At 32.6% G+C, this 13,544-nt stretch overlaps 2 protein-coding genes across 5 annotated transcripts; one reads left to right on the forward strand and one right to left on the reverse strand.

Annotated features, from left to right (window-relative positions):
• The first annotated feature begins 5,718 nt into the window (after positions 1–5,718).
• Positions 5,719–9,584, forward strand: LOC120209176 (probable protein phosphatase 2C 33). 4 transcript variants are annotated; one of them, XM_039208243.1, is made up of 6 exons: positions 5,719–6,405; positions 6,978–7,373; positions 7,466–7,583; positions 7,816–8,039; positions 8,128–8,628; positions 9,553–9,584. In XM_039208243.1, the coding sequence occupies exons 1-5, from the start codon at positions 6,151–6,153 to the stop codon at positions 8,605–8,607; spliced, it is 1,473 nt and encodes a 490-aa protein (XP_039064174.1). In that variant the 5' UTR covers positions 5,719–6,150; the 3' UTR covers positions 8,608–8,628; positions 9,553–9,584. The 4 variants fall into 4 exon arrangements, with proteins under 4 accessions (XP_039064174.1, XP_039064175.1, XP_039064173.1 ...); XM_039208244.1 differs by lacking the exon at positions 9,553–9,584 and adding an exon at positions 9,008–9,023 and having other exon boundaries at positions 8,128–8,611; XM_039208242.1 differs by lacking the exon at positions 9,553–9,584 and adding an exon at positions 8,687–8,760 and having other exon boundaries at positions 8,128–8,611.
• An 886-nt stretch (positions 9,585–10,470) lies between these two features.
• On the reverse strand, positions 10,471–13,040 carry LOC120209177 (INO80 complex subunit D-like). Its single transcript, XM_039208245.1, has 2 exons — positions 12,584–13,040; positions 10,471–10,764 (listed from the first exon to the last, which is right to left on the reverse strand). Exons 1-2 carry the CDS (start codon positions 12,967–12,969, stop codon positions 10,509–10,511), a joined length of 642 nt encoding a protein of 213 aa, XP_039064176.1. The 5' UTR covers positions 12,970–13,040; the 3' UTR covers positions 10,471–10,508.
• Between the last annotated feature and the right edge of the window lie 504 nt (positions 13,041–13,544).

Raw genomic sequence — 13,544 nt, forward strand, 5'->3', positions numbered from 1 at the left:
TAGGGAGGGTGTTGCAAGTGGGGGAGCTAAAGGGAAGGTCTCTCTCCATCGATCACTTGAGAAAGGAAGGTAATCAAAGTCCGACGTAACATCGAAGGGCAGATCAAGAAACGTACGAGATGCGGGGAAGGATCAGTCAAACAAATTGATATATTAACAGTGGCTGCCCTTGCCGATAGCTATGAGGAAGCTATCCTACAACCATTTAGATTCTCGAATTTGGTCATCGATGAACAATGATATTTTGTGGTGATTCTATGTAAGAAAACGATGTGAGGTTGGCACTTGGCAGTTAAATGGAAGGGAATAAAAAGGGGGATTAACTATGATTTGGTATGGTACTGACTTTGATGTGCAGTGGTACGGTAGGTTGGAAGCGTTTATTGCGTTTTCTAAGTCGGCATTTACCAGCTTTGTGGTGCGAGAGACAGCTGCCTCACTCGTTGAACTTGCTCCAGGATTTCTACCCAATTTTATCCTCAGCAATTATGGTGTGATATGAAAGATGAATGGCATGGAGCCATTTTGTTTCAGTAAGCACATGCTGATGCTATTATTATAAGGCAACGTAACTGAGGCTATATATATATATATATATATATATATATATATACATAATTATTATTATATGATTTATTGATCGATTAATCTCAATCAAATAGTATAAACATCTTTTATAAAGAAGACTTTTTTCTGATCTGTTGTTTCTGTAATATTGAGATTCCAAGGTTCAAATTTTATTTAAAAAATCTAATATCTTGTAAAAACTGCATTAAGTTGTATAAGGAATTTGTTTTTATTTATAAATAAACTGGATAAGCAATCGTGTGACCCATAATCTTATCAAAACTGGGCTTAAATTGTAATAATCCCAATCCCTTTCTGTTTTGGTTAAGACTACTCATTGATGTTCACGTTATTGCATTCATTTAATATATTTTCAAGACCTAACAGCATTAAATTATGAATTATTTTATATGGATTTTTAATTTTTAATGAATTTTAATTTATCATTAAATTATAGATATGTATGCGTCACGTTATTGTTGATGTGTTATATTGAAATACTAAATAAAATTGTAAAATAAAGGAAATTGAAAGGATGCAGACAAGGTACGTGTTGCTGTGATCTTGACAAACGGCTCGATTCATAGCAGCCCTTGATACTATATATATATATATATATATATATATATATATATATAGAGAGAGAGAGAGAGAGAGAGAGTTATCTTCTAAGAATTAAGACTTTTGGCATAATATTTTCTATTTTTCCTATTCTAGTAATTATATCTATATAAAAGTAAAATTATATTTGTATATGAAAATACGAAACAAAAACATATTAAATAATTATCATAAATCTACATGTCATGTCATGTCCCATTCCACAACCATTTTTCAAAATCAAAATAAATTATTCAATTCAAAGCGGAACTATTTTAAATTCATTAGACAATTTATATTTTGTCGTCTTTACATATGATACAACAACAACAAAATTCAATTCCCGTATGTAATGGGGTAAGGGGAGGTAGGATAGTAGGCTGCCCCCAACGTCAGGTTGAGAGTAGCTTCCGTGAAAGACCTCCAGCAGTCAAAAAATTAAAAATATAGATAAAATGCAATGCATATATAAATAAATACATAAATATATAGTTGAAAAGATGAAACAAAAACATATTAAATAATTATCATAAATCTACATGTCATGTCATGTCCCATCCCACAACCATTTTTTAAAATCAAAATAAATTATTCAATTCAAAACGAAACTGTTTTAAATTCATTAGACGATTTATATTTTGTCGTCTTTACATATGATACAACAACAACAAAACCCAATTTTCATATGCAATGGGATAAGGGGATGTAGGATAGTAGGCTGCCCCCAACGTCAGGTTGAGAGTAACTTCCGTGAAAGATCTCCGACAGTCAAAAAATTAAAAATATAGATAAAATACAATGTATATATAAATAAATACATAAATATATAGTTGAAAAGATGAAACAAAACATATTAAATAATTATCATAAATCTACATGTCATGTCATGTCATGTCTCATCCCACAACCATTTTTCAAAATCAAAATAAATTATTTAATTCAAAGCGGAACTGTTTTAAATTCATTAGACGATTTATATTTTGTCGTCTTTACATATGATACAACAACAACAAAACCCAATTCTCATATGCAATGGGGTAAGGGGAGGTAGGATAGTAGGCTCCCTCCAACGTCAGGTTGAGAGTAGCTTCCGTGAAAGACCTCTGGCAGTCAAAAAATTAAAAATATAGATAAAATGCAATGCATATATAAATAAATACATAAATATATAGTTGAACAATATTCATATACAATCATTAATATCATATGTGCGTCATCTTTACATCTGATGCTAACCTAAAACTTGTAATTTTAAAATTAATGTCATTCAAAATTTTAAATAAATAAATAAATATATATATATATACATTAGGGTTAAATATAAAATAAGTGTCTAAATTATATTACTTTTCATGAGTAGATGTCTAAAGTATTTTTTTGATTTATACCGATGTCTAAAGCTACAAACGTTATCATTTTAGGTGTCCGAGCTGTCAACTGTACTAATTTCTCCCGTTAAGTGACACAAGTTACAATAATGATAATTTTAAAAAATTTATTTAAAAATTCAAATAAATTAAAATTATGCATATATTTAAAAATATTAAAATTTTGAAATAACCCTAAAACTTCGAAGATCCCATTTTAACCCTAAACACACATCGATCGTCATCTTTTACTAACGACGAAGCTCCACCTGATTTCACCACCCCGACGACCAAAACCTCTATGAAATCATGACCGATCGACAACGAATTTACGTTTTATATCCTGTGAAACCTAAGATAAAAATTATAATTTTAACGACCAATCGACGACAACTACACCGGGCAGGGGCGGATGCACTAAGTCCCATAGGAGGCCAAGTGCATCCCTATTATTTTGGAAAAATAGTGAAATTTAGTTTAATATGTTAAGAAAAAAGAAAAAAAATTGCATACCCATTATTTGTAATAAAATAATATTAAAATTTTGGTTCTCCATTTTTAAATTTTTGGATTCGTCACTGATGACAACGTATGACTAGGAGGATGGTAGTGACTACATCGACGGCGACGGTCGTGGCTAGAAAGGGCGGCGACGAGGGGTTAAGGTTAAAGTTTAGGGATTTAGAGTTTTTTATAAATTAAGAGAAATTAGTGATTTTTTAATAAATATAATAATATTTTTAATATTTTGAAAAATAAATTTTAAAATCATTAGATATTGTGATATATGTCACTTAACAGAAAAAATTAACGCCGTTGACAACACAAACACCTAAAATAATTATAATTATAACGTTAAATATCTTAATTCAAGATGATTCAAAAAAAAAGGATTTTAAATATTTATCCATACAAAAAAAAGTATAATTTTAACACTTATTTTATATTTAATCCCATTGTTTTCTTAATGGAAGAGTGAGGCGGCCGACTAGGTTTGACTGAAAATAAAAATGTTGAATTAATTTTCTCATGTATTAATTGGCTGTCTCTTTGAAGCTAGATGGCAACTAGCAGTAGCGTCCCTGTGATTTTGACCACCTCTACATGTAATTTGATATACGGTCAAATACATTTAGGTTATTTAACTATTATTTCAAATTATAAATAGATTAATTTTTAATTTTTAATTTAATTATTTAATTAAAATTTGATTATAAATATATTATTTATTATTAAATATTAGATGAAATAATTATATGACAAAATATATTATTAAGCGATTAATTAATCAAAAATTAAAATTTATCAGTTAAGCATTTTTTTCAAATTTTTTTAATAAATCTCAAATTTTGAATTATAAAAAAATGATTAGGGAGAAATTGAAACAGAAAAATTAAACCCAAACTCCAAAAGAAAAAAAAAACTAAGAATCAAAGTCCCCAATTGGTTGTCTTATAAATTTTATTTATTTTGCATATAATTTTCTTTAAATAGCCTGAGTAATTATAAGCAAGACAGACGTGAGATTTTATGTTAGTGAGTTGAACCTGAATTTATAAAATTCAAGAGGTGACAAACTTAAACTTATAAAATTTTAGGGAGGACGAAGACTTGTATTCAATTGAAAATATATGGAAAAAATATAAAATATATGATAAATTTAAATTTTTAGGGGGCGACCGCCCCCGCCTAGGTATATTCATGATTACAAGATATTATTCATTCATAATTTTCTTAATTTATTGACAACACACACCTTACATATATAATTGTTCGAACCAAAGATCTCTAAAAAGAATAATACTTTTTTTACCCAAGGTCACTTGATGGATTCATCTATAATTTTATTAAGTGCTCTAAAAAAATTCAAAAATATATGTGCTAGAATTAGAAGAATACGTGACCATGAAATAGAAAGTTTATGTACGTTACGAAAACCCTACCTCTTTTGAGTTGATTGATATTATCTTAGATGTATTATATTTTCAATCGTATATCAAATGATAATTTATATTTCAATCATAATAAAAGTAATATAAAAATACAATATTTATTACTATAATTAAAATAAGATGTTCTGACTCTGTAACTCGTATCTAAAATGTTGACTTAATTATTTATATAGTCTTAATATTTATGTGAATGATATAAAATATATACAAATATACACATGTAATCAGAAATTTATTTATTTTTAAAAATCATTATCATGTATACTTACTATTGAAAAAGAAAGATGAGCGAAATAAGAATATTTTGATGTTAATATGATAACAAATGACAATTGATGCGCACGGCAAATAAAAATAATAATTTTTTATAAAAAATAATCATATCACCAATTATTAAAGAAGTACCCTAATTCAGATAAATTGAAATTTGATATTAAATTCGTAGTAAACGAATTATTGTTGTTCTTTAAAATTTCGGATTTTAACACCATGAATATCAGAGGTGTAAAAGTTCAATGACGAAAGGTTAAGAGTTATTTTTTAACATATACTATAATGTACTAAATGATATTAAAATTGAAATATTTAAAGTTCATTGCTAAATTCGATAAACTGATTATTGTTGTACCCTACTAATTAATTAAACACACACCCGAATATAATAAAAGTCTAATTAAAAAGTATAAATCCTTTCTTGCTATATATGTAAAGAAAAATAACATTTTGTATCATCTTCAATTCTTGTCCTCACGAAAATATATCCCAAAAGAATTATGAGATAATTTGCTGTTTCCTTTTTTTTTCCTTCTTTTTTTAACTATAACTCCTCTTTGAACAACTGTGTTCAGGTATCCCCTCTCTCCCTCTCTATCTTCAATCAATTTTCACTAACCCATGGCCTTGTTTTTTGTTTTTGTTCTTCTGCTCTTTTTGGGGTGGTTTCTTGTTTGAATTATACGACTCTTAACAACTTTTGGCCTTGTTCATTGAAAATGGTCTTGCATTTTTTTCCTGGTGGAGTTATTCAATGTATAATTAATGATTCCCATAAATTGTGCTTCTTTGCTGTTGATTTGCATCTATAGATCTCCTTTTCCCCCCAACACATATGCCTTTACAGTTTTTTGTTGTTATTATTATTTTCTTTCTGATCCATTTCATGTATTAGAAACCAAGGATTTACCTTTCCTTCTTTTTCTTTTATTCTGAGTGTTTTTCTTTTTAATGGATGCAGTTCAAGAGATTGAATTCGTGTAGTGGTCTGATCATTGGATTGAAAGTGAAAAAGGGTATCGGGAAAATTCTTATTTAAGGTAATTATTCAAGTGATTTGGGAAGAAACTCAAAGGAAAAGTTATTTTAAGGCTGTGATTTTGAAGATGGAAATTTTAAGCGATTGAAGAACCAATCAAGGAATTTTCAATTGGCAAATAGGATATTTTGGCTCTGAATTGAGAAAGGATTGTTTAGATTTGGTGAAAGAAGGATTTTACAATTAAAGGTTATTGGTGGATTAATCTGCAACATTAGCTATCTAGAAAGTTGGGAAGAGTCTCTTCGAGGACTTAACCCAACGAGTTCTGACGGATCCATCAACTGAGAATAGGGGTTGTGGTTGTCTAGCTGGTCTGGAGTGCATATTAAGCATCATCAGGGCCCTCCAAATGGGGTCCTGTTTCTCTGCTGAAAGCAGGAGCCCTATCCCGGGGTCGCCTCTATCCCATTCCCCTCATCAGGCTCTCGACTACTGGAAGAAGGGGTATTTGAGGAAGAAATCAGGGTCTTTCGACTACAGCAAGGGAGAAACATTGCATAGGATTCCGGGGAGGTTATTCTTGAATGGCTGTAGTGGTGTTGCTTCACTCTATACTCAACAAGGCAAGAAAGGAACCAACCAGGATGCCATGATTGTTTGGGAGGTTAGTTTCTTTCTTTTATCCATTTTTCACATGAATCCTGTTTCTATCAAACTGGTCAACCGATTATTGTTTAATATATTTGGCTTTGTGTGTCATGATCCTTTTGTAGCTTTGAAGAATTGTAATAGATCTTATATTATTTAGGAGTATAATATTTATTGGATAATGGAACTTTCCCTTCTTTCCTGGTTGCTTTGTCAGTATCTTTTAGTTCTGTAATATTAAGTTAATTTTAATATGTTTCGGCTAACATTAAATTTTGTATTATCTTCAAGTTGTGTATGTAACTTTTAGGTTACCTGTGAACATATCTTCATAGCTGTCTAATTAGAGGGAAAGCAATATTGTCGTGTTAATTGAATGCAACTTCTTCCCTTTAATTGGCTTTTTTTATCCCTGTAACATGTATCTTATTTTTTGTAGTCAGAGGAAGGATAAAAGTTTATAGTCACAACAGATTTGTGATGCGAATAACTGTTCTCTCGTATTAGATATTGTTAATATGGTTACCAATATTGTTCTTCTGCATTATCATGTTCCATTTCTCACTATTCATGGCTGTTGTTCCCCAGAATTTTTGTTCCAGAGCAGATACAGTTTTGTGTGGTGTTTTTGACGGCCACGGTCCCTTTGGTCACATGGTAGCAAAGAAAGTGAGGGACCATCTTCCCTTAAAACTGAGTGCTCACTGGGAAGTCAATATATCCAGTGAGGATGTTCTCAGAAAGACCAGTTTGAACACTGCAGGAAGCGTGAACTCCGAAGAAACTGCTCTTACATCTGCTGATGATGACTTTAGGACCTCTGTAAATCTTGATGAAATGGAAAAGCACCCAGAGATCGAGATTTTTAAGACTCTTAAAGCGTCTTTTCTGAAGGCTTTTAAGGCTATGGACAGGGAACTTAGATTGCATACAAATATCAATTGCTTCTGTAGTGGAACAACAGCTGTAACGTTGGTCAAACAGGTATGCAGCATCAACTTTTAAAAGCTTTATTTGAAGAACTATTTTATGGTAAGTTTCATAGCTAATCGTAAGTCTCTTTCCTTGTTGTATAGGGTCCATACCTAGTCATTGGCAATGTTGGGGACTCAAGAGCTGTGTTGGCCTCTAGGGACAAAGACAATTCACTTACTGCAGTTCAGTTGACTGTTGATCTCAAACCAAATCTTCCAGGTACATGTCTGTTCTAGTATATCCTAACTGCACGCGTGCGTGCAACTACATTTATGCTTTTTACGTTATTGTGCTCTCTGGCTGGCTGGCTCATCTGACATTTCATGTATCCTTTAGTTTTGTGTTTTCTGTACATTCTCGATACAGTTTTCATTACTGGAAGCAGTTGAGAGAGAAGATTTCACCAGCTGACATGTTAAATACACTTTTTCTTTTTCTTTTCCCTTTACAGCGGAAGAGGAGAGAATTCGAAGATGTAAGGGTCGTGTCTTTGCTCTTCGTGATGAACCTACAGTTGCCAGAGTTTGGCTGCCTAACAATGATGCACCTGGCCTGGCCATGGCACGGGCTTTTGGGGACTTTTGCCTCAAGGATTTTGGCCTGATCTCTGTGCCTGAAGTATATTATCGGCGCCTATCAGAGGAGGATGAATTTATTGTGTTGGCCACAGATGGGGTAAAGTAGCCAACATGAATTCTTATTCAAAATACTGACATTTGATTGCTTAACTCAAAATCTAAGGTTTTCCTCAATATCTTTGCAGATATGGGATGTTCTTTCAAACAACGAAGTGATAGATATTGTAGCATCTGCCCCTACACGTTCCTATGCCGCTCGAGCCTTGGTTCATTCAGCAGTTCGAGCTTGGAGATACAAATACCCGACTTCAAAAGTTGATGATTGTGCTGTCGTCTGTCTCTTCCTTGATTCCAACTCAAGCAACTTAACTTATGCTTCCAATGCCAAGGAAAAAGTGCAGCCAGCTTCAATGGACCATGTCAACAATGATAGCGAGAAAGACAATAGTGTCAGTGTCTTAACCAGTCTCGACCGATACAGAACTGTGCGAACTGATGAAGTAGTCCCCGGAGGGAATGAAGATTCATCAAAGTCAAAGCAGCTGGAAAGGAATTTAGAATTAGGAATAGATTGGTCTTCTCTTGATGGAGTATCTCGTGTCGACACACTTTTGAATCTCCCAAGGTTTGTTCCAGGGAAGGAGGATGAGAAGGCTCGGAAATGAGGTGGTGTGGTTAGTACCTTTTTTTGAAATTAAATTGAATTTTGGTTTGCTTCTATTATATTGGTTTCTTTTTCCACAGAACATTGATTGATGTTGAAAAAATTGGACCCGAGAGGCAAGCCCGGCTGTATTAGATTCCGGGAATCTGTCCTTTCTCTCGCTAAGTCACTAGTACTGTAGAAAGAATTTTTATTTTTGTTGTAAAGGATCTCCATCTATTCTTGATTTCATAATATATATTGATTTGATCACTCTCCTTTGTATTGCCAATGTCGTGTGTTTATATATATTGAGAATGAAGCCTTTTTAGGAATCAACTTGACATGAAAATGATATTTTGTGTGTGTGTGATTGTGAACTGTTTGCAGCAACAGATATTTGGTTTTTGTGGTTTGAATAGCATCAAAATGATCTCTTGGTGACCAACTAACTCAATTTGAATATATATATATATATATATATATATATATATATATATTTGTAAGAATTTGGCCAGAGCTAATTGGTTAAACCAAGTTGGTGAGTATAAATCAGATGGGACCTTCCATAATCAATGCTAATTTTGTTTTTTTTGGGGGAATTTTTATTAACTTATTTATACAATCCATTTTCATATGAAATCGTTTCAAATCAGCTGTATGAGAATACTTTAAATCGAAGCATATGGCACGATTTTCAAATCTAAACCTTGGAAAGTTGGAATCCAAGTTCCCATTTTTGTTTTTAATTGTCAAAGAAATGTATGTTTCATTTTCCATACTAAAAAATTGTCTTTTTTGTGTGTGCTTAAATATACAAAATGCGCCCAATCTATGTTCATTTTTCAGTTTGGTCTCTAACGTTTATTTTGTTCCAATTTAATACCTAACGTTTTATTTCGTTACTCAAAACAGGTCAAGTAGTGACGGGATGTTAAGTGACACTTGTCACAATATGATAATTTTAAATTTTTTAATTAAAATTAAAAAATTAAAATTATACATTTATATTTTAAAAAGAAAACACAAATATTGAAATAAACCCAAAACTTTAAAAACTTTCATTTCAATCCCGAAACCCATGTCGGTAGGTGCCTTTTGCCGTTGATGAAGCTCCACCTGACCTCCCCTCCCCTTGGCGACCAAAACCCCCATGAAATCGTGACCGATCGACCGACGATCAACCATTGGAATCACGTGGGATCGAGATTTTTATCTTAGGGTTCGCGGGGTATAAAATGTTGATTCGTCGCCAATCGGTCACGATTTCATGGGGGTTTTGGTCGCCAAGGGGAGGGGAGGTCAGGTGGAGCTTCGTCGACAACAAGAGGTGTCGGCTAACGTGGGTTTTGAGGTTTAAATGAATGTTTTCAAAGTTTTGGGTTTATTTCAATATTTGTGTTTTCTTTTTAATATATATATATATATATATATTTTTTAATTTTAAATAAATTTTTAAAATTACCATGTTGTGTGATACGTGTCACTTAATAGAAGAAATTAACGCCGTTGACGGCCCGAGCACCTAAATGAGTAAAGCAATAAAACTTTAATAGAAGATGAATTACAACATATAATACTATTAGGCGTTGGAAGATTTTCAGATGATGGATTGCGTCTAACAGATAGTAACCCGACCCATAACGTAATTATAAATGCTGATTTGACAACCTGTTTCATGCAGGAGACTTGAAAATTAAAGATTTAGATTTAGATTTTCTATTTGGCTTGTTTCTCTACGTTAGAAGAGGGGGAAAAAATGATGTGAAGGATAAATAATGGATTTTATTTCGTGAATAGCACATGAATGAACATATCCTCGAACCGAAACAACAACAAATGGGAAAAACAATTGCTGCTATGCAGAAATGATGATCTTCGATGCACAATTCCAGTGTCCGACAACATATTTGCTGAATGTATTCAGCTTTCACTAGCTTTCTCTTCACTCTTGATTTTAGATACAGATTTCCGTTGTGCTTCGCTTCTTTTAGTTTGAATCTGGCGAACATACTCGACGACAACAACATGCAACTTCGGAGCAAGCTTACCTGGAGATGGGACGTCAAGGCCGGCCCTTTTCAAAGCTCGTTGAAGATGTTTTTCAGCTGCTTGAGCATGGACAGGGCAATGAGGAGGATTAATGGATCTTAGGATTGGTTTCTTGCAAATCTGCTCACTGTTTAAACAAGATATAGTTCTTAAATTTACTAAGCTAATACATTGCAAGGGTCAGCCTTTGACCAGTTAGGACAAAGAAATGTATTCAAGCAAAAATGTAGTCAGCAAGTATTACAAGGAACACAAACCCAAGTATGGAGAACAGGTATAGATATTAATAGGAGGACAAGGTTATCCGATATAGTGACCAATTAAAGAAAATAAAGCCGACCATAAATGATGCAGTTGCTATCTTACACAATAGGAGGAACAATAATAATAGGCATCACCAAGGCGACATCTAAAATTCGTGTCCCCAAGTGCACATCCTTAAATGTTTAAAATGGAGAGAGCAACAGCAGTGCCTAGTTTTAATGTGTATTTGGCCCAGCTCAAAAATGAGCTTTTCTGCAATAAGAGTAGAAGAGATGTCTTTGGCTCTTAAAGTTCTAAGATTTTTAGTGTATGAAGGAAGCCCATTGAAGTTTTCAGACAAAACAATAAATTAAAGCTTCCTCAAAACAGCTAATGTATTACACTTAAATGAGAGGAAAGAGGAGACTATGAAATAAAAGGTATGATTATTTCTCATATCATATGTTACTTGGACTTGAAGTCTTGAATAGGAGTGTTGAATACATGTGTGTGTCCGACAAGGGTATGGTCAGATTTTTTCCCCATGTATTTGGAGAATCCTTGAAGGTCATATTTCTGAATACAAGTGCCTGACACAAATACCTCAATAAAAAGGAAGAGTCGGAGCAAAATAGCTCATATCCACAGAAGAGTTGATATTATCCCAACTTCTTGAAATATTTTCAAGAGATAGAGGCAAACAAAGCCAAAATTCTCTTCAACCTAAGCAAAACCTTACACCACCAACTACAACTTCATTTTTTTTCCTTGTAAATTATTTTGTTATCGTATTGTTTGGGTCATAGCCGCATAGGATTAAGAACCGAAGACCATTTACACAGGAGCATTAATCTTAACCTATCCCACAACAAACTTTTCATGGAAATGCAACCATATGGTTAATTAGGACATATATGGCATTCTCTCTATTAGCACGTGGTCATTCGCATCAACCATAAACTTAAAGACTTCTTCTCCTATTAAATATCTAATCAAGGATCCTCTTGAACATTAGAGAAAATGATGAGAAAGGAAATAAATCACATTCACGAGAATACACCATAGTAGCAATGTCATTTAAATTCATCACATGTTCTTTCACTACAGAATGTCAAAACAACTATCATTATTTCAATTTTCAACACAGAAAGCATATTTAAATTTACGAACAGTCTACCAAGCCAAATAACTTCTTCCATCGACAAAACTAGGGTTGGAAAAGAGAATAGCATATACTTAAATAAGAGTTAAGACTCCATATTTGTTAGAATAAGCTTTCATAGAAGAAACAAAAAAGAGATATTCTCAAGTTCGCTAGCACAAGACTCCTTATGTCGCCGTGCAGGATCAAAATTTTAAGTTCTAAGTTAGAGGAAGAGTATTTCTTATTGAATTCAATTTCCAATGTCAGTAAATCCAAGTAAATAAATGTTTTCAAACATCACAAATTTTAAGCTCTAAATTTGAGTAAGATTCATTCTTTATTGAATTCAATTTCCAAGGTCAGTAAATGAGTCCAAGAGCATCAATGTTCTCCAAGATCCAAAAAAAAAATGAAAGAAAGAAAAAATAATTCATGATTTTGACTACAGTTTAAACCCTAATTCAACTTATAGAAGAAATTGCATTCAAGAAAAATAAAAAATAAAAAAGCAGAAAACACATAAAAGTAAAATCGTAAAAATATAGAAAAAAGAACAAACCTCTTGATAGGAAAATTACAGCCTCGATATAGGATCTGATTAGAATCCTTTAAAATATGTTTAAGACAAAACCGAGTCAACGCCATCGCTTTCTCTTTGCAATCTGAAATCTGACACTTCAGACGAAACCCTAACTTATTTCCATCGTTTTCTTCGTCATTCTTCTTCTCGTCTTCTTTGAAAGGGCTCTTTCCGTAGAGCCAATAGTATTCCTTGTAGTCTCTCCTGACCCCCTCCATTAGGCTCCAGTAGAGAGATTTGTAGTGCCTCGCTATCTGCTTGATCCGCCGCAACCGCCGGCGAAGCACCTCTTGTCGGCTGAGAAACTCGGACTTGGAGAGGGCTAAGTCCTCGTCGGCGCCGTCGATGGTAACTTCATCGCCCATAGCTGGTGGTGATACGGTGGTGCTGAATCGGGAAATCGAGTTGGCGCACTTTTTTAAATTTAATTTATTTGAGCCTTACGGATATGTTATCAGTATCTGTCCTATTCGTGGTGCTAAGTCGGTGTGTAAATTAAACAGTGCGACACCTTAATATAAGATTAAAATTAAATGTTATCAGTTTTATTATTATTTAAATAATAAAATTGATAAAAAAATTTATCTAAAATATTATTAATTTTATCTAAAATATCTATTTTTAACATTTCTGATAAAAATGTCCAACAATAATAAAACCGATAGAAATAATAATATTTCTGGTAATTTTTTACCGATTTTATTATTTAAATAATAACAAAATCGGTAGCATTTTTTTTTGTTGTATATTAAGACTACCGCACGTGAGCATTTCCATAAAGTTAGGGGAATTACCTATTGAGGCGTTTGAACCGGAATATTCATTTGTTAATCATTCTAAAAAAGGTTAGGGTAAACTATTTACTTAAACTATTAATTTTGATATGTTTTAGTATCTAAACTTTTAGTTTTTTTAAAAATCATATCTAACGTTTAGTTTT

Source organism: Hibiscus syriacus, unplaced genomic scaffold, assembly GCF_006381635.1.
Source record: "Hibiscus syriacus cultivar Baekdansim isolate YM2019G1 unplaced genomic scaffold, ASM638163v2 tig00018191_pilon, whole genome shotgun sequence".
Lineage (NCBI taxonomy): Eukaryota > Viridiplantae > Streptophyta > Magnoliopsida > Malvales > Malvaceae > Hibiscus > Hibiscus syriacus.

Excerpts from the sequence above, each read along its gene's own strand:
- LOC120209177 (XM_039208245.1), bottom strand. The coding sequence starts at position 12,969 with ATGGGCGATGAAGTTACCATCGACGGCGCCGACGAGGACTTAGCCCTC. Across the intron at positions 10,765-12,583 it reads TGTAATTTTCCTATCAAGAG|TGAGCAGATTTGCAAGAAAC; the intron begins GTTTGTTCTTTT and ends TTGTTTAAACAG.
- LOC120209176 (XM_039208243.1), top strand. The coding sequence starts at position 6,151 with ATGGGGTCCTGTTTCTCTGCTGAAAGCAGGAGCCCTATCCCGGGGTCG. Across the intron at positions 7,374-7,465 it reads CTGTAACGTTGGTCAAACAG|GGTCCATACCTAGTCATTGG; the intron begins GTATGCAGCATC and ends CTTGTTGTATAG. Across the intron at positions 7,584-7,815 it reads TCTCAAACCAAATCTTCCAG|CGGAAGAGGAGAGAATTCGA; the intron begins GTACATGTCTGT and ends TTCCCTTTACAG.